The sequence below is a fragment of the Crinia signifera genome, chromosome 2 (genome assembly GCF_055691185.1).
Source record: "Crinia signifera chromosome 2, ASM5569118v1, whole genome shotgun sequence".
NCBI lineage: Eukaryota > Metazoa > Chordata > Amphibia > Anura > Myobatrachidae > Crinia > Crinia signifera.
In genome coordinates, this window is record NC_139218.1 from 82,579,399 (window position 1) to 82,601,226 (window position 21,828).

The 21,828-nt window shown below is 41.3% G+C and overlaps 1 protein-coding gene across 5 annotated transcripts in view; it reads left to right on the top strand.

Annotated features, from left to right (window-relative positions):
- Positions 1 to 21,828, top strand: part of MAP3K15 (mitogen-activated protein kinase kinase kinase 15) — a 249,258-nt gene that overhangs the window by 173,200 nt on the left and 54,230 nt on the right. For all 5 annotated transcript variants that reach the window (XR_014470326.1, XM_083172491.1, XM_083172489.1 and 2 more), the window contains 9 exons: positions 123 to 282; positions 600 to 750; positions 6,566 to 6,673; positions 9,201 to 9,250; positions 12,779 to 12,874; positions 14,538 to 14,625; positions 16,065 to 16,198; positions 17,012 to 17,139; positions 18,781 to 18,911. Coding sequence is in view for 4 of the 5 variants with exons in the window: in XM_083172491.1 (XP_083028617.1) it covers positions 123 to 282; positions 600 to 750; positions 6,566 to 6,673; positions 9,201 to 9,250; positions 12,779 to 12,874; positions 14,538 to 14,625; positions 16,065 to 16,198; positions 17,012 to 17,139; positions 18,781 to 18,911 (1,046 nt within the window). In the remaining variant the exon portion in view is untranslated. The remainder of the gene's footprint in view (positions 1 to 122; positions 283 to 599; positions 751 to 6,565; positions 6,674 to 9,200; positions 9,251 to 12,778; positions 12,875 to 14,537; positions 14,626 to 16,064; positions 16,199 to 17,011; positions 17,140 to 18,780; positions 18,912 to 21,828) is intronic.

Genomic DNA, 21,828 nt, shown 5'->3' on the forward strand with positions numbered 1-21,828 from the left:
GTAATGGACGAGAAGGGCAGTTCTTCATTTCCCGCCTCAGGCTGCATAAGCTCTACATTTCACTACATGTAGTTTGTATAAATGTATTGTGGCTTTTCATTTTCAAAGTTGTACTATTTAAGGTGTTCGCCTGAACAGTCTGCTGGGAAGAAAGGGCAGTTTGGAAAAAATGAACAACTACTGGGATGTGGGTCAGTTCTTCATTGTGAGCATGCTGGCCAGTGATATTGGAAAAGCTGTACAGGCAGCCGAGCGCCTTTTCAAACTCAAGCCTCCAGTGTGGTAAGACAGAAATAAAGTAAGGACATTTTTTACACAAGAGACCCCTCTCTTAATAGTTTTCTTCCCAGTGAATAACTTCCACCTCCCAAATCCTCCCATATCTGTATATCTGTAGTTATTCATTATGGGTTTCTACATTATAACCATTTTGACTCAGAGTGATATACTGTATTTGGGGGTTAAATTTGTTTAAAAATCACCTCATCTTCAGAGAACATTATATGGCCTCTCCTACATACATTGTACGTGCTGCTTACAGTCATCATGATGCGTATCATTATGAAACCAATCTAATTTGGACTATGTTTCCTTTCCAGGTACTTAAGATCAGTTGTACAGAACCTGCTTCTAATACAAAGATTCAAAAAACTCAACACAGAACATTCCCCAAGGCAAGAACGACTGAATTTTTGGATGGACATAATTGTCGAGGCGACAAAAGAATCTACAAATGGATTGAGATTTCCGGTATATAGAACTTAGATCCATTATTTATTTATTTATTTTGTAACATTTTTATCCAAAAGTTTATTCTAAAACTGTCAATGTAGGTCAGTGGTTGTACCTGTCGTTATTTACTCAAAGTTAACCCTCTCAGCTTCTGTTACTTGTCTAACCTGTCCTAAACCATTTACATTAAATACGTATTTCACGGTTTAATAGGTCATATTTTCTGGCATATTCTTGCCTCCAATGATCATCCTTATAGCTTAATTTAATGGAAGCTATGTGACCAGTAACATTATGGGGAAAAAACGAATTTACAGCCAAGACAGCAGAAGGACCATCAAATACTTCAAGAACTAGTGCAGGTTGTGCACATTCCTTATTGCAGGAATAGAAGTAAATGGAAGTCGGTTCCAAGATGTAGACTATGTACTGTGTAGTACCTCCGTACATCACCGCACATACAGAGCTTTGTACATTACAGTTCTTGCTGGTTTAGTAACAGTCACAGGTATTTTCCAAATTATGGTTAATCTCATCCTTGTAACCGTAAATTTATTTCCACTAAATTTTGGCTGACTATTGTAGTTCATCCAGAGCCCTCCAGCAGAGCTTACCAGATGCCGGCATGGGCACAATGATGAGGCCAGGTTACATATTTGCATACAAATAGAACATTATTTTCTCTATCATCCTTTGGAGGAAATTATACCATGGGGTATAGAGGATACTCCATGACTTTTGCACTTTAAAAACACTTAAATACTCTTCTCCTCTGTCTTCTTCCTCTATATCCTCATCCTGCAGGAAGGACAGGTTTTTTTAGTGCCTTTTTACTTGCAATTTTAATTTATTTCACTCTTACATTTCTGTACTATTACTGCTGCCTTGCTTTGCCTTTGAACCAGATCTGGCCGAGAAAGTACTGTATCTCCATCCTCTGACACACAGGGATACTGCTTCTGGATAGCTTTTTAAGACGGAGGAAACGATTTCTGCTCATTCTGATTTGAAGTGAAGACTTTCTTGCCTGGCATGAGAGATCACCATGCAGTCCTCCTATAGCACCGTGGGATTTATATTTGGTGTTTGTGGCATTATAAAAGCCTCATTCTGAGTCAGTGGAGCTGAATTTCTCACATGGAAGCTTTTCTTTCGCCTATTTTCATGAGCAGGAGGTTATTGGAACCAGGGGTTCTGCCCTTCATATGTCTTTATCTGGTTTTCTTAAAGATAAAGCCTTTTTCTGTATGATGCCATCCTGATAAGGTGGTTTCTAGGTTCCATTTGCATTTTGAACCACTATTTTCCCCTTCAGCAGCAGGTTGAGGAGCTACAGTAGGTAGAGTAGATGAATGGTCAAGAATGTGACCACAGTTCAATACTAAAACTCATGCACTTGGGTCTCAAAATCCCAACACTAAATATAGTATTAAGGGTACTTTAATGGATACTACAGAGGAGGAAAGGGATTTAGTCAGCATTTCAGATGACATGGAGGCAGGTAAGAAATGTAACAAAGCAATGAGAAAGTTAGATTATAGGTTGCGCAGGGAGAGGAATCGGTAGCAGTGGATGATATTTCCACTGTAGAAGTCACTGGTGCAACCTCACCTAGAATAATGTGTTCAGTTATGGGGAGCATATTTCCAGAGGATATACAGTAAATACATTAGGGAATGTGCAAGGGAGGGCAACTAAAATGGTTTATTTTCTACATCACAATGCTGTAGATGTGATTTTCCTAGATTTCGCTAAAGCATTTGATACTGTCCCACACAAGAGATTGATTTATAAAATGGAGAACCTAGGATTGGGTGAAAATATCTGCAGATGGGTAGGGAATTGGCTATGTAATAGAGAACAAAGAGTGGTTGTGAATGGTGCCGTATCAGATATGATACCGGTACTAAGTGGAGTGCCCCAGGGTTCAGTTTTGGGGCCCATTTTGTTTAACATTTTTATTAACGATATTGGGATAGGGTTACTCAGCAATGTATCCATCTTTGCGGACGATACAAAACTTAGCAAAGTCATCAAATCACCAGAAGATGTCACCATGCTTCAAAATGATCTTGCAATTCTAGATGAGTGGGCAAAAAAATGGAAGATGAGGTTCAATGTAGATAAATGTAAGGTTATGCTCCTTGGGAGACACAACCAGTGTGCAAGTTACAACCTTAGCGGAGAGGAACTGGGTAATTCCATACTTGAAAAGGATCTAGGAGTCCAAATAGACAGCAATCTAGGATGTAGTGCCCATTGTAATGTAGCTACAAAAAAGGCCAACAAAATTCTGGCATGTATTAAGAGGGGAATGGAAACTAGGGACTCAAGGGTAATTATGCCACTATATAAAGCATTGGTGAGACCTCACCTAGAGTACGGAGTACAGTTCTGGGCCCCACACTATAAAAAGGACATCATAGAATTAGAAAAAGTCCAAAGGCGAGCAACAAAGCTTATTAGGGGAATGGAGAATTTAAGCTACGGGGAGAGATTAAGCAATTTGGGACTATTTACATTAGAAAAGAGACGTTTAAGGGGGGACATGCTCAACATGTACAAGTATATCAAGGGCCAATATAAGGAACTGTCACACACCCTATTTTCTACTAGAAAGGAATCTAGGACGCGAGGGCATGAGTATAGATTAGAAGAAAAAAGATTTCATTCAGCTAGTAGAAAGAATTTCTTTACAGTCAGAACAGTCAAACTCTGGAACTCTCTTCCCAGAGAGGTGGTAACGGCTGGCTCATTAAATGCGTTCAAGGCAAAGTTGGACAAACATTTACTGGAGAAAAACATCCATGGGTACAAATAAGAAATATAATTTGTCTGTAAAATACCAGAACCTACCAAATCAGCAATAGATATCTATACCAGGTTGAACTTGATGGACGCAAGTCTTTTTTCAGCCTTACCTACTATGTAACTATGTAACAAAACTTACCAAAAAAGACTAAAAAGTTTTAATATGTATAATTTGGAGCAGATAAGGGAAAGGGGGAACAAGATAGAAACTTTCAACTATACCGTGATTTTAACATGGTACAGGAGGGAAATATTCTTACAAAAAAGGAAGAGTATTAGCGCACTGAAACTGGAGGGAGATAGGTGCAAAGGAAATTTTAGGAATCATTACTTCACAGAAAGGGTAGTGGATAAGTGGAATAACCTCCCATCAAAGGTATTAGAGGCTGGTATGTACAAACAATATATCTGTGAAATACTTCATTCGGACATATCGCAGACATATCGCAGACCCTTATTCTGATCACCTCTCTCGGGCACGTATTAGTTCGCAAAGCGTTTCTTAGCTCACTGCGCATGCATACCATTCGCAAGGCACATGTGCTGGTTTGGGCTTGTGACCTTACAAGTAGAAATACGATAGCGAACGAACCCGTGCAGAGTAGGCGTAATGTGGGCGTATGGATGGTCGCGGCCACAAAACTGGGCGGTAACCAGGGCGTATACTGGGGTGGAGGCTACATGAGGTGGGTGGTGGCCACTTTCCAAACGTTCAGACTGATTGAGGTCAAAATTATTCGCTCGGTAAAAGTAAGTCTCACACCTCGCAGCCCAGCCTCTTCTTGGCCCCACATTCGCACAGGCGATCAACACGCACAATTGATAAACTACATGCACCTGCACCCAATACACACCCATGCAGCATTCAAGTTTCTCTCATTAATCAATTAACTAACTACATGGCAGCCACACGGGAAGCACACATTTCCAGTTTAACCATTTACACTTCTCTGCGTTCATATCTCTTATATATTATTATTGTTTTTACCCACAATTGCACTAGCATTCTTAACTGCTATAAACATCCTAGCACCTCATGTGTGTGTACCTCTAGCATGTTAAACCTTAACTTAATTTATCTTAACATTAAACCTGAAATAAAAGACTCGGAGACATAGGTTTGGCAGAAATTGTTAGCTGATTTATTATTTGAATATTTAAGCTAGTTTTTGATTTGATTTAACTAATTTAAATAAATGGTGGCCAAGAAAGAACGGCTACTAAACTAAACTCCTCCCCCAAACTCAGCATACATAATCAAACTACCCTACCAAGCGGTATCCACTCGACCTACTACATTGACTACCACCCAGCCAGCTGGTCTCGCTGCCCCCGAGCGGGAGATCGAGCAAAAGGCCTAAGTCAATGAATAGGCGAGCGCACCGAAAATAATCTATATACGTTGCATAAACGGGTAATGAAGGCTCATAAACTATTAACCTGCCGTTCTTTCCCGCCTATCAGCCAACGCGATTAAAACACCCCGAAAAAAACCCCCATTTAAAACCGATTATCACAGGGAAGGGAGGGCGGGAAAATCTCAGCAGGAAAGAGAGGAAGACTCCTCCCTTTCCTGACCCCATACTCAGCTAGCTCTGCCATTCCCAAGCACCTTATTGGATCCCCGAGTCACATGCTCCCTAATGGTCACACACACAGCCTGGGATGTTTAACCCATTCCATGCTTGTGCTGGCATTACATTAATCTTATGTGCCATTTCAAAATCTGCAACCTTAACACACAAGTGTGCCTGTCACGTTTTTTAACAATAGTACTCACAATTACAACAAGTCGACATGTGTCAACTCTCATGCTTGCATGCAAACAAAACCATGATGTTGAGATGGAGAGTTACTTCGGAAAGTGGCACATTCAGAACACAAGAAAGACACATGTAATAAGGGTTAATTAGTAGCGTAATTGGGGAAGGAAATGGAATGCAATAAACACTATAAAATGAGGGTAATTGGTTTATGGGTTGGACATTACTTCCGAGTGAATTCGGGCTGTGGCGTGTGAAACACACGCACAGCCTGTTCATTCGTCCGGCCGCTCGCCCCTACGCTGGATGTCTGAGTGGACAGGCCGAGCCCCGTGTGAACACGTTATCATACGTTGCGGTAGCACACCACTCCCCTTTTACTTTAGATGCGAATGAACGCATCCGCCGGACTTATGGGCGTGCCTTCGCTGACCATGTCCATGTGTGGTCTGTTCGCTTGGCTACGTGTGAATCCGAACGATTCAATCAGAATGAGGGCCAATATCCGATATATAGATATATACTCAGCTATATTGGCGCTTCTGACTGCGTATGCGGGCAACCAGCAATAGCCCATACATTTGCTGCACAGACCCCCAATAACAGACATTTCAACTGGTATCAGTTTCAAATGTAATGTTTAACAGAATTAACCGCACAGACAGTGCAAGAACAGGTCAGCAGGTATATTTGCCAGGTGTGTACCCAGCCCGAATTCTTAGAGATATGGGGATATAAAGGAGGGAGAAGGAAATACTAAAGTCCTGGTGGACTCACTATACTCCATTGGTTACAGTGCCTCTTCAGTAGTTTTCATTTATACTCTGGGATTTTGAACTTAAACATAAACAAATTGCAATATTTTACCCTGGTGATTCTCATTAGATTAATGTTGGGATTGATGAATGTCTCTCCCCATAATGGTTGTTTATTAAGGTGTGGTGATCAGTTTTTTATTGCAGGATTAGATTATTATTATTAGTAGTAGTAGTAGTAGTAGAAGTAGTAGTAGTATTATGTATAACTAAACAGATATCTTGAATAATCAGTGGAGTGTACCAGAAGAATTCAAATTTAGAAAATAAAACAAAATCACAACACTAAATATCACGTCCTTTATAAAATTCTTATGTGGATGTTCCTTTGGAAACAGGCGTCCGAAACAAACATTGTCATAGTAGATGATACCAGACTTCATTATATATTTGTCATTATTTATGTTTGGAAAATACACAAGTAAAAATGAATTCTGTTTCTAGGTTCTTGTATTGGAGCCAACAAAGGTTTATCAGCCCTCGTACGTCTCAATAAACAAAGAGGCTGATGAGATGACCGTTTCCCTATGGCATGTTTCTCCTGTGGAAATGGTAAGAGCCTTTCATATATCAAATCGAGGCAGAACTACAGTGTTCATCTGGAGCAAGCCAGAGGACAGTATTGGTTTCCAAGTGCTGTCCCTGACAACCTTATAATGTCAACTGTTCCTACGCACTAGGCGATTTTGGGAGCAGCTCACTTTAACCGTTTGAGTTGCTTTCAGCTAAAAAGCCGCCCAATGTGTATTGCCCGGCGGTGAGCATCATCGCTGACCGCCGCCGCTCATCAGCAGATAAGCGAGATACATCAGCATATGGGTGGACATCGTTCCATATCATCCTGCTATGAAAAGTCCACCCCAGGGAAAATCACTTGGACGGGCGAAAATGGCTCAGTGTGTATGCACTGTGAGATTTTCAGCACAGTTATTTTCCCCCACATCGCTGTACATACGCGCTGGGCAAAAATGCCCAATGTGTATGCACCTTTAGACATAAGTAATAGGTAGCTTTTTTCAATAAATATATTTTATTAAAGAAATAAACAACTCAAATATATAACAAAATGAACATTTCTACGATTCCTGTATAGTTTCTCCTACAGTAAGTGACTGTGAGCTACATTTGCTCTGGGTTACAAGGACATAACACATGCACTGCACAAAAGATAAAGGTTTTTAAAAATCTCTTGTTTGTTAAAAGGAAGATGACAATCTGCTAAGGCCATCCTAGTGTGTTTTCCTTTGTATCAGTTGCATTTTAATGTCATCTCTATATAATACAATAGCAGCTTTTATGGCAGGTTATGCTGGGTCATTTAGTGTTGGAGTGCAAGGGATTCCAGACCTGCATTATGTTGGCAGGCATGGTGCCTTTACAGTGACCATGTGATTCACATATCTCCTCATAATAACTCATCAGCATTTATTTTAATCATGGTTTGCAGATGTCATGTGACCCGAAACCCCAGACACCACAACTACAATCTAGTGACCATGTTGTAAAACATAAAGTATAGAACTATTCGTACTGAAGTAAAGTTTATAATCCCATGTTTGGGAGATAACTTTGTACACTGTATTTAAATATTCTTAATATATACACATATGGGCGTGTTATACTAGGTTGACAGTCCTTGCTCTGACCTTGATAATGTTGACATGATAATGACAACGTAGTTGAAATGTTGACATGTAGCATGGCAGTATTGGCATTGTTGATACTGCTGTAATGTTGACATGATAGAATGTTTACAAACTGCCCCAGTGGCTAAGAGGTGACTTACCTCTTCCTGGCACCCTCAGAGCCTCCAGCGATCACTTCCAGGTCCTGGCGGTCATATAATGAGCAGTTCTGGTGGAATCATCTGATGCGCCAACATTCGTGTAAATGCAGTTCCCCTATTCCTACTTCTCCCCAATCCCCCACCCTGCAGCCTAACCCGAACGTTACCCTCCTACCCTGCAGTCTGAGACAGTGTTAACATTTCCAGTGTCGACACTGTGAACATGCTGTCATTCTAGGTATGTCTATATGTTATCTGCTGTCATTTCAACATTGTTGTCGTTTCAGCAATGTCATCATCATACAGTAGCTGACGATATTGTGGTGTTGATATTTTAATTTTTGACATTGTTGACCTTTTGACTGCAACCCAAACAGATATGTTTTCTTTGCCTTTAAAACATGCCGCTAATTGGTCTTTAGCTATTCTTTCCAATTAATTGTTGAAGAGTATGCTTGGAAAACCACCACTGGTTTACATTGGTTCAATTCACAATGCATCAGCAGCCATTCTGTTATGTCCATTTGCCCATTTTGCCACTGTTTATGGTGCACGTGGGTGATAATTTACATCAGGTGAGCCAGCACCAACATTGTTAGCTATGCTGTGGTTATTTTGTTCGATGTCAGGTTTTTCTCTTGAAGCTGTGCTTGGCATCTATATACAGTGAGGACAGCCATATTGGGGAACTGAGTTAATGTTCAGTTAATGGGGATGCAGCTAGTCGGTTTTCTATTGACCACTGTGGCTCTTCATAACCAGTATTCATGAAGCACAGCTTCTAGTGAGATACTAGACCACATTTACAATGATTTCACTATTGCCTAGAACAGTAGTTCCCAAACTGTGTTCCTATGCACCCTGGGGTGCCATGAGCATCTAGCTGGGGTGCCTCGGGTTGGTTGTCCAGGATCAAATCAAATTATTTGTGGTCAAAGCAATACCAGCACTAGGAGCTGCCAATCATAAAATGTGGACAATTAACTTGATTTATTCAACATGGGGCTGCGCATCGCTAACGCAAGGCCCCTACACATGGAGCAATGTAGGGGAATTTTCTAAGCGATCTATTGAGATCGCATAGAAAATACCCCTCCATCGCTACATGTGTTGACCAAATGAGATGGTTGTTGTGAAAACAATGCTAATATTCTAGAGAGCCATTATTCATCAAAGCTTGGGAACCACTGGCTTAGTGAATTCATAGGCTGTCTCCTCTGTCTGTAGCAGGCTGGTACACTTTAAATGTCTGTTTTATGGAAAGTGTATTTCTTATGCAGTTTTTCTTTTCAGAAAGGAATTCATGAGTGGAATTTCACTGCTTCTTCTGTAAGAGGCATAAGGTATAAGCAATGCATATTATTACAGTGCATGCATGTAATAGTTCAGTTCATCTGTGGAATTTGAATAATATCTGAGCTGGTGTCATGATGTTTTCAATCACAACTGGTATTGTCAACACATAATGACAGGAAAGTCTGCAAGTAGCGTTGGCTTCATTCTGTCCAAACAATTCCTGGAAGAGTCTTTGTAAAATGACACGTTTATGGACCAGAGAATGTGTCTGCTCCTGCCTGTTTACTTCTACACTTAATTTCCAATAAGATCTGGTTCATGATTTATTTCTGATGCATTGGCGACACACATTTCACCCAGTGCTTTTACAGTTTGCACAGAAATATCTCTAGCTTAAGCATTGAATGTTTCAAGTGTTCTATAGAATTAAAAACTGATAATAGTAACAGGTTGGTGAAGGGACCAGACATTTTGGAGGATTTTTTTAAAATAGTTTGTTTATGCAGCAGTAACTTGGAATGTCTGAATCTGGAGTATAAAGTGGATATGATTGGACTCACTGCGTACCCTCCAACATCTAAAGGGCAAAAACCGGTACAAATTTGAAAAGGGGGTGTGGCCACAGATAAACGTGCATGGTCACAACACATTTCTTATACTTCCAATGGATAGTTGGAGACCCAGAAATCTGGTACAAAGCCCTTTTTGTCCGTTAAAGGCACAAAAAAACAGTACCGTACTGTACTGGCCAAAAAGGCGCAGTTGGGGGCATGGGACTGTGCAGCTGCTAGCACATCATATGCATCTAACACGTGCCCTATAATACACTCCTGTATTGCCAAAGAGTACACACAATGGGACAGATGTCATAGTTGAATGGTAGTGAGTTTTCCAGATAGATCTTGAATTTTTTCACGCTGCACACGCTCCATAGCCAAGTGCATGCATCTGTGAGGCTATGCAGAATTCAGTATACTCCGGATTCTTCCATTTTCTCCCTGGCCGGGGTTAGTACTGTTGGAAGTACACCTTTAACAATGATGGTGCAGTAATGTATTTTTCTCTTTACTTCCAACTTGCTTTCGACACTACACCATCCGTTATGTGTGCACACTATCAATGTTGGGCATACAAACCATTTAATATCTGTTTGTGATGTAAAATGCATTGTTTACACAGAAATGTTCATCAGGTATGTAAAATTTGAATAAGTAATAATAGTCTTTCTTTTCATTTGGAGAATACGGAGGTTCTATGAATGTTCCTCCTTCACACAATGACAAGTATTCAATGCCCGGGCGAGCGGTAACAGCCAGCAGGGCTGCCTGCTGGCTGTCACCGCTCACCCCCACAGTATTCAGCTGACCCCCAGCATACGCCGATTTCCCCCTCGCTCCATTTTGGGAGCGAGGGGGAATCGGCGTATTTTGCTGATTCGCTGCATTAGCCGCGGGTTTCTCTGTTTGGGGGAATCAAGCACGGCGAGGATTCCCCCGGAACGTTGAATAGAGCGAGCAGCCGGCGAGGGGGTTAAACAGTGAGGATGGCGACGAGTATTGAATACGGGCCAATGGGGGCATTCAATTGAGCACAAGGGTTAGCGAGGTAAAAAAACCTTGCATACCACGCGCCCAGTTTTGGATTACTGCATGCTCCTGATACCTGCAGTATCTAGCTGAAAAAATAAGTCATGTTGTTTTCATAGCTGAAAATCTAGTGGAGCATAAAAAATATGATTGTTACCTCTCCTTCTGAAGAGGGGGCAGTTGGAAGGGAACTGGGAATCTTGGAGGCACATAGGACACTGGGAGAGAAAGTTCTCCCAGCGGCCAGCTTCAGGGAGATTTACACTTACAATGGGGCTCACACACAAACACACACAGACACTCATGCATCTGCACACAGTTACACTCGTACTCATTCATAACACACTTACACACACTACATACTCACCACTGCTACAGACTGGACTTCCAATGCTGGATGCAGAAGACACCACATTGGAATGTGAGCAATCATTAGTCTTCAGTGGGAATGCCACCGGGGTCCAAATGATTTTTACTAAAAATAATGATTTTAGGCAAAATCTGACTTGCTCTGTACAGTTGGTACAAGAAAAAAGATGCAGGCATTTCAAAAGCTGTCCCCTAATTGAATAGCAAATGCCCATGACTGCGGGGAAAAAACCCACGCCATGGTTTATTTTTCATATTTTCCACCAGCAATTGAATTCCCCTGATTGTATAGAATTTGCCCATAACTTTATGTAATCACGGAAACATTGTGCACAAGTAGCTTACACTACAGTCTCTTGTACTGTAAGATGTATTTCTATTCTATAGTCAATAGATTAAACATAGAACAGAGGTCAGGGAACTTTTTTACCTTTTACCCCAAAATATATTTAGATACCCCGACATTACCCCCTTGATTTGAAAGGAAGGAAATCATATATTATTACAATATTTGACTCAAAATGTTATTGCGGAATGGGAGAACATACAAACTCCTCATTATATATAATATTAAAAATATTTTTTCAGTCAAAAGTAATATTATATGCCAAGCTCTGCTGTTCTTACCCGACGATTAGAAGCCACATACATCTTTACCTCCTCCCTAGCCATAAGTGTGCAATCCCAGTGTGTCTCTCCCACCTGGTCAAATGTGTGGGCCCATCACCAGGGGCAGCAGCCAGGCGGCACTGCAGCGCGCACTACTCACCATGTTGTGGGTCAGGCAGTGTCCACAGCCTACGTCCTCCGAACTTCTTTGTGCACATCAGTCCACCCCGGCGCCCGGAAAGAAATGTTATGTAGTGCAGTTGTGCCACTGCTGAGACTTCTCCGCAGCTGCATAACTACAGAGGTGGCCACACAGTTCCCCCCAATTTGACCAGAACTTAATTAAAGGGCGTGCATGTCAATCCGGGTGGAGTGTTTCCCAGGCACCCATAAAGTCCCTGGGTTTTAAAATGGGTAAAATATGTGCCATCTGAACTGGAGGAGACACCCGGTGGCTCCCGGTTTGGATGACATCCGGCGGCCCCTCTAGATATGGTCCTTTGCATGTCTGGCTATGTCTCGGTAGCACGACCATCCATTACCCCCAGGAATTTAATTTTTTACCTCATTTGGGGTAATTTACCCCTGTTCCCTGACCACTGACATAGAATGTTGGAGAGGTCAGAAGATTTATTAAAACATAGTTATAGAAAAACAGTGCGCTGCAAATGATTTGTAGGTTGACAAAGTATGAAGGCGAGTGTACTGTAGTAATAGGCACCAGAGAAAACGTAATGGCAAATAAAGGGAACGAGCTTAGTGGTAGCATTTATTATGCCATCCTGAGCTTTTGGAACTAATACCAATTTTGTGGGAAAGGGCAAAGCTATCTGTGGCTGTTAATGTGCTGTGGAACTACAAGCCACAGCATGTCCCACAGGTTCTGCATCTATGTTTTGGATACAGTGTAAATAAAACATTTTTTGTATTTTACCTTTGAAAACCTCTATACTGTATATTCTGTATTAATGAACAATACTAAACTAAATATATCCTTCTTTTGTTTTGCAGCATATCAAAGTTTGATGAGCGATGTTGCTTTCTGTATGTTCACGATAATTCAGATGACTTTCAGATTTACTTTTCCACAGAGGATCAGTGCAATAGGTGAATTTATGCAAATATTTCCTCCTAATATTGATGACCTTTAAACTAACAAGTGTATATAAATAATGGTGGTAATAAAAGGATGACCATAATTAGCAGGGAAAGATAATACTTTCCATGCTAGTATTTGCTTTATGCATCTGTCAGATTCTGCAAATGCTTACCATATTTCTTTGTCTTCTAGCCAGAGCCATGTATTCAAGTTATATAAATACTATCTATATCAGATGCTCGATTCTAAGTACATCATTGCTACGTCAGGTCCAGTAAGACTTTGGCATCGTTTTGTGACGATAATGCGTCTTTGTGGCAACTCTCTCTGTTACATCTGCCCCACCTGCAGTGCACATGGTTTTGCCCATTTTGAGAACAAATTTGTACTGCGATCAGATCTGAATAAGGGCTTATGTTGCCATGAAAGGGAAGAAAATACATTTATATTGTTTCTGCGCAGGATAAATACTGTCTTCTTCTACATGTAGCCCAAAGATGTTAGACAACTTTATTTTTACACTTCAATTTATATTTCAGTTTAAGCACCGTCTACCGAAATCCAAGTCTCTCTGCACGTTACATCTGCCCCATCTGCAGTGCAACATGGTTTTGCAAATCTGCTTGCTTTTTTGCTTTGCCAACAAAACTGAATTAATCGCACAGAATTGCTTTTCTAAAATTAATTGTAGACACTTTTATATTACTTACATTGGTTCTGGATGGCTTACAGTGTGAACACATCTCAGGTGCTGATAAAAGGCCTTGTAAAGATAAGGGTTGGGATCATTCGTCAGAATGATTTTAGGTCTACAGTCATTAGGTCGACCCCACTAGGTCGACTGGCAGGAAGGTCGACCTGACTTAAGGTCGACATGGGCCAAGGTCGACATGACTTAAGGTCGAATTTGCATAAAGGTCGACATGAGGAAGGTCGACTGGTCATAAGGTCGACATGGGTTTTTCACTGTTTTTTGATCCGAATGTCGACACAGTCGACATGGACACAGTTGGCAATGAGAATCGGACCCTCGCATCGCTCGCTTCGCTCGCAATGCTTCGGGCGCGGTGCCTCGCTGCGCTCGGCACACTATTTTATTCTCCCACCACGCCCTAGTGGATGGTAGGGCATGAAATACCGCCTGTCGGCACATGTCGGCTCAAAAAACAGTGAAAAACCCATGTCGACCTTATGACCAGTCGACCTTCCTCATGTCGACCTTTATGCAAATTCGACCTTAAGTCATGTCGACCTTGGCCCATGTCGACCTTAAGTCAGGTCGACCTTCCTGCCAGTCGACCTAGTGGGGTCGACCTAATGACTGTAGACCTAAATGCATTCTGACGAATGACCGCATCCCAAAGATAAAGAAAAACCTACTCTGAAGCATGGTTTGTAATGTCTATGTGCTATTGGGATGTAAAAAGTATTTCCTGTGGTGCCATACTGTTCTTATACACACAACCACCACTTAGCAATTTATCCCCGAGTTCCATATTCTAACAAGCTACTTAACTGAGAAGCAACAAACATTGTATCCTCTTGTAAAATGCTTATCGGCTTCATATTTAGGTATGTTATGTCACAGTAAATGGTTTTTAACAACTTGCATGATTGATTTATCGTTCTTCTCTCTGGCTATGCATTTAACACATATATTGGCATTATTAGGTTCTGTACTCTTGTTAAAGAGATCATCACGGATGTTGTAGGCAGCACCGTAGAACTGGAGGGTGAGGCAGATGGAGATACATTAGAGGTAAGTATACATTTATATAAGGACAATTTTTATATACAATATGTGCCTTTTAAGAACATCTGTATAACTGTCATTATGCCCTGATTTTTTTTATTCAGGGAGAATTATACAGACACTAGTAAAAGGCCATACAAATAACGGCTTCAGCAGTGTACTTTCACTTTGTGCTGTGATAGTTTTTATTTTAAATTTGAGATTTGACAATATTTAGCCCACAAACTGTTCACCTCATCCTCAGTCCGTATCTGCTCCTACCTCCAATCTCTGTCTTCAGCTCCCGTTTTCCATTTCGAACAAGTTTGAAACAGATCAGAGTATATGAAAAAATAGCTTTCAGCACACAAAAGAAAAACAAGATATTAAGGCATTTTCTAAGCGATTTTGCTTAGTTTTGCAAAGTCGCTTAGCAAATGCCCTCACATCGGTGTATGTGTGGGGGCTGTATCGGCATCCGTGCGCGTCCCCGCGCGTCTTTATCGGTGGCCGAGATTGATGGACCTTGTCCATCAATCTCGGCATCGGCAGTGTTCTCCCACCGGAGAACACTGGTGCTGTCCGCTCGCTTAGCACACAGAGCTGACAGCTCGCTCTGTGTGTGGGCTGTCAGCTCTGTGTGCTAGGCGATAGCGGCGCAGCACAGCCCGACCTAGCATAGCTAGGTAGCCCTGCACACATCGGTATGTGTGTAGGGCCCATAAGCATATCCGTAACCAGGGACGGACTCGGCCTCTGATTCGACCCTGGCATTTATAAACATGCGCGATGGATTCGCATGCGCGCACATGCTGGAGTCACACGCACACACACGCCTGGCATGCGCACGCCCCTGTTACATACTCAAGTGTTCTGCTGATCATGCCGTGCACAAGTGAAGGCCATGGCCTCGTGTTACGCCCCATCTCTTCTGGACATGCAAGTCCAGCGGCTCTCTCTGGGCCCAGATTGGTAGGCAATGCGGCTACTGCCAGTCTCGAAATGGATGGACAAATTGGCCCTACCCGGCCATGGCCCTTCTGGCATTTGCCAGAAGTGCCAGATGGCCAGTCCGGCCCTGTCCATAACTATAATTGGAAGCATTCAATTCCTGTACTAATCCCTGTTTTGGCCAGGTAAGGTCTCAGTCCCTGACTATTTCTGTCTGAGGTAGGATGAGCACATCTGGTTCCGCAGTGATTCTGGACATGGGAAGCACAAGGTTTTTCGTGTTGGTGGTAGTTTATATTGGTTGGTATTTTTATTTTAAAAATATTTTTTTGAAGTTTGAATTTGAACTTTTTTATTTCTGTAAGGTAATATGAAATTTAATCATATAACAATAGCGGTTTTCAGTAATAAGTGATGCATAAAAAGTGTCAGAAGTGTATTAGGGCCACATGTATCAAGCTTCACAAAGTGATAAAAAGGAGAGTGATAAACAAGCAGCCATTTTCCATTTTCAGTATGAATATGACTATGATGAAAATAGTGACAGAGTAATACTTGGCAAAGGAACCTATGGAGTGGTGTATGCAGGACGAGATCTGAGCAACCAGGTCCGTATAGCTATCAAGGAGATACCAGAGAGAGATAGTAGGTAAGTTAAATATGGAATAAATCCAAAAACTGAGCCACAAGTGACTGCTGTCTGAGGCATTTATTAACTGTTCAACAGAACCCAGCTTAGGCCACCACTCTACTGAACATACTTCCATGGAAACATGTTTTCACTGGTGGCTTTCATCTGCCAACATCCTATTTGTTAGGTAGCTGCAGTGGGAACAAAGACTTAATGGAGACTACCCATTCAAAACTAAATAGAACAACTGTGGATATCAAACAAATCAATTCAGTCACGACCAGATATTTTATCCTGTTTTACCATATTAAATGGACAAACGCTGGCGAGGAAGTAACAGACTATGGGCCTTATTCAGATCTGTTAGGAGAGCTGTGAATTTGTGGCCAATCCGAGCATCACCTTCGCTGGCCGTACGCCAGGTGACTGACAGGCATGATGCATTCCGGGATGGACACCCAGTATTTCATGGACTTTCCCACCATTTTGAAACACTGGGCAGGCCCCCAGCGAATGCAGGCATACCCCTGCCTGTTCGGGCAGGTGGGTGACATCTGCGCCCGCCTCGAATTCGAAGGGGATGGATAGATAGTAAGCCTGAGTTGTCTATAACTACCCAGTTTGTTTTATAACAGTTTCCAATTGTAAAGCGCAACGGAATTAGCTGAGCTATATAACTTAACAAACGGCTAATAAATAATATAAAGTGGGTAAGGGCAGCATACAAAAGTTTTGCTTCAGGCTCCATGAAACCTTGCACTGTCTATACAGACAGGTTAACCCACTTGGTTGGTAAAATAATAGTAATACTAAAATAATCTCATTTCACAGATATTCCCAACCACTTCATGAGGAGATTGCACTTCATAAGTATCTCAAGCATCGCAACATAGTTCAGTATCTAGGATCCGTATCAGAAGATGGATACATCAAAATCTTTATGGAGCAAGTTCCTGGAGGTTTGAGTGATTTATTCGACATTTTATTGGTGAACCTGATGTTTAAGGGATGATTAATGTGGAAATGAATATACCAAAGCAGGCAGTTAGAATCACTGATCATGTGTTCCCAATGATGCATTGACGTTTTATGAATACAGATATTGCCATGTTATTGAGAATATGAATACATTTTGCAGGGATGATATCAGAAAAGGTATGGCCACATACAACTGATACAACACAAGATCAGTGATACAAAGTTGCAGTTGTTTCAGTACTTGAGTCGTGTTTTGTGCTATTTTTACATTTTCAAGACAATAAATTTAAATATAAAACTTGCTGGGATTTTCTTAGCACCTTAAGGCATTTCAACTACAAACATGGGCATGCAATTTTAGAGAATCTTAGAGCACACTGCTAACTTCCCAGATGTGTTTACGTACAGCAAACTATAAAACTGAACAGGTATATTTCCAAAGGTAAAAAATTCGACATCAGTCCACCAAGTTCACCTTTTCAGAAATTCTAATTACAGCATGATAATTCATTGAAAAACAAAACAAGTCTGCCATTGTGACAGGAGCCAAATTAGTCAGTCAAGAGATAAAATATCCTGCCATAAAGCGCAATTGATAAACTCCATATTCCCAAAATCAGTTTCTTGCATTGTGTCCTCTTTCAATTATAGCTACAAGTGTTTTATAGCTAAAAGCATTTTAATCATTCATTCATTTCTTTCTTAAATTATGTTTATACATTTGTACTTACTGTACTACCTCATGTGAGCAAAACATTTCATGTATTTAGCAATCTTAAGCCCCATTATGTTACATGGATGGGTGTGGTATATTAGGTCTACAGTGTCTAAGTCAACAGTAAGGAAAGGACACATGAAAAGGTCAACATCACTTTTTCATGTCTTTTTGGTGTTAATGTCGACACGTGAGCACGTGGATCTTCAATTAGTGGACCGCATACCTTTGCTTGGCTCGTTTCATTGTCTATACTTCGGACCAGGTACCTCCTCTGCTACTGATGCATTTGGCACACAACCATTAACAATTATAGTCCACGTGGATGGTAGAGTAGGAAAAAGTTAAAATAAATCCCCCCAAAAAACATTTTTAACCCTTTTCATGTGTCAACCTTTTGCTTGTGTCAACTTTTGCTTGTGTCAACTTTTGCTTGTGTCAACCTTTTGACTGTTGGCCATGAGCATGTAGACCATGTGGTTTCGACCTATTGGTTGTTGATCCTGACATTGTTGACCTACCAATCCACAGATGGTAAGTTCAGGATAGGGGAATCTGGCTTTTTTAACATGTTTCATTTACCTGATGGATCTCTGATCAGTGGATCTGGTTGAAGGATCGGTGTTGCCATTGATCTGGGAATTCATAGCAGCTGATGTATCTGGGCATTGACATGTTTATTATGTAGGCTTGTGTCTTCTATTGCAATTGATGACCCTTTGTTATCCTCGAGTTCTTGGTTATGAATAGTTTGCTTATCAAACCAAATCATTTTTCCCACAAACCTAGTTTTTCTAGCACTTTGTAAAATTAACTATTTTTTATTTTATTTATTTGATTGTATTTTCTTTACCCATTTGCTGCTTTGACACTCTTGGGCTGATCTTTCTGTCTCTCCCTGTCACAGGCAGTCTTTCAGTTCTTTTGAGATCTAAATGGGGTCCAATGAAGGAACCAACCATTAAATTTTATACTAAGCAGATCTTGGAAGGGTTAAAGTATCTTCATGAGAATCAGATAGTACACAGAGATATAAAGGTACTGTATTAAATATCTTTCTAGTTACATTTGCCTACAGAAGGGGATGGTTAGGTATAGGTAATACTGGTAGGGTTGGGTTAGGGTTAGCCATATTCACTGCTGTAAATACTGCAGGATTCACTGGATTTTATCAGGATGTCTTTGCTGGACCCGAAAGACACTGCTAAAACCACTGGAGTCGTCATACCAGGTAAGTCATCACTAGACCACCAGGGGGATGCGTTCAACATTCCCAATGGGAATCAAGGCATTACCAGAAATGCCAATGACAGAATCCCAGAAGCCGGCACCCTGATCCTAAGTATGCTGGGGACTATGAGGGGTTAGGTTTAGGCACCAGGGGGGAGGGGGGGTGCTAGGGAGGGAGGGCGGGGTGTTAGGGAGGGGGGGGGGGTTGTTGGCGTTAAGCTGTAGGAAGGGAGGTTGTGGTTTACACTAAAGGACGGGTAGGATTAGGCACAAAGGGGATGGGAGTTGCGGTATTAGGCATCTGGTAGGGAGGGATAGGGGGTATGGAGAGAGGGAAAGTAAATAGTACTTACTGAACCCCTTTTGGGATTTTGACTATCCTGATGTCGCTGTCAGTCTTCTGACCACCGCCATCCAACCACCGGCTATCCGTATGTATTCCACACCATCAATGTCGACAAATTGCTCTCAGTCCTATTGGAGAAACAGCGCAATATAAATAATTATATTATTGTTATATATTTTTTATTATTATTGTTAAAATGACCACACCATAATTATTACATTAAAAAAAAAAAAAATAACTAAACAGTTTGCAATTTATTGATTTTGCATAATTCGAAATCCTGTATTATTTATTGTATTTATTAGCAGTGTCTTATATAGCGCCCACATATTCCGCAGCACTTTACAGAGAATATTTGAACAATCCCATCAGTCCCTGCCCCAGTGGAGCTTACAATCTATTTTCACTACCACATGTACACGCACACACAGACATTCTAGGGTTAGTTTGTTGGGAGCCAATTAGCCTACCAGCATATTTTGGGATGTGGGAGGAAACCGGATTACCCAGAGGAAACCCACGCAAGCACGGGGAGAATATACAAACTCTGCATAACTCTGTATGAAGGCATAGTGCAGCCTAATTGGCATTGGAGATATTTATGCTATGATTAAACTGATGATGGGAGTGTGTCAGGTTTCCATAGAAAAATCCAGTCATGTACGGGGTATGCTTCTGAAGACAGATACATGCTATATGTTATCACTGGGTGTATTTACTGTCTTCCAATGTTACAGACAACTACTACAGTATGATTATCATTTCTGTGGGAAAAGTAAGGAAATTCCACACATTTCTGCATGTATTAAATACTTGTGACAAGCCCAGACTGGAAGGTACAGTCTAGGGGTCTGTGTATACCAGTCCTAATTGCTTTTACAAAGTACTTACTGTTTCATGCATATTTATGAAGCCGATAAGTGTAAACTTGCAACAGTGACGTGTAACTTACTGAAAAAAAAAGAAGACTTTAAAAGTATAAATGGCTCAGTAAAGGAAACAATATGCAAAATATTTCAAGGAGGGTCTGACTTGCCTTGTCAGCGGAATCTTTTCACTTATAAACAGTGGTATTTGCTGGCCTCAGCTGGAGTAACAGTATTTCAGACTTCATTTAAAAAAAACATTATTATTACTGCATATTGCATAGGGGGCTCTTACTGCTCGGAGGCATCTCATGACAGGAAAAAGTGCACACATCTTTTTGTTCCTACCTATTCTGTGAGATATATGAACTAAGCTGTAAGTCCTTATGTAGCATCCACTGTAAAATGATATTTGCCAGTATTCGGAGCTGTACACATCACTGCAACCGCACCCCACCTACTGTACTGTATGCTTCTGCTTGTGGAAACAGCAAACGCAGTCCTGTTCCAGGATGGATCTCACATATGTTTAACTCAGTATAGCCCATAATTGTGTCTATACACCCATGACACACCATCTGAGCACCTACTTGCACCATTGTCACACAGTTCTACTCAATAATGGATTCCACAGATTCGTATGCCACTCTGACGCATCCAAAGCTGATCATAATTGACGCAGCTCTAAAAGGCACAGGACCCGCAAATGAGATTTGTGTGTAACTCTTAATCAGCACCAATGTGTTCAGGCAATTAGATATATGTAACTATAATAAGGAATAATTACGATGCTGCATCCTGCCTGTAGGATTGTGCAGTGGCCAATGACTAGTAGGAACTATCATTTCAATTTATTACACCATCAGATTTCGTGAATGGTGGGAATATTTTGTGTATCAGACCTGTGAAATATTTTGTGATCAGCCTCACCTCCTATATGAAAAAGAAAAGACCTGCCCTTACAAGGTGGGGCATCACAGATGATGTAATGGTTGGCATTACTGCCTCACAGCGCTGAGGTCATGGGTTTGATTCCCACCATGGCTCTAACTGTGTGCATTTTGTATAGTCTCCCCGTGCTTGTGTGGGTTTTCTCTGGGTACTCCGGTTTCCTCCCACAATCCAAAAATATACTGGTAGGTCAAAGGCTCCCAACAAAATTAACCGTAGAATGTCTGTGTCTGTGTGTGCGTGTACATGTGGCAGGGAATATAGATTGTAAGCTCCACTGGGGCAGGGACTGATGTGAATGTATAAATATACTCTGTAAAGCGCTGCAGAATAAATAGATGTTAATAAATAAATAATAATTAGTGATGAGGATGATTCCGGCCTCTGATTTGCTTGTATATCTCACTGTTGTATTCTTCTTGGGGGAGAGAAACTCTGGGCATAAACCCAGAAGTCCTCACAACACAAAGGACATCTCTGATCAGAAGAGTCATCATTTGTGGGGCATTCCCATGGGCGTAGCCCGTCACTGCCGCCCCATTCCCCCCGCCCGCACTTGTGC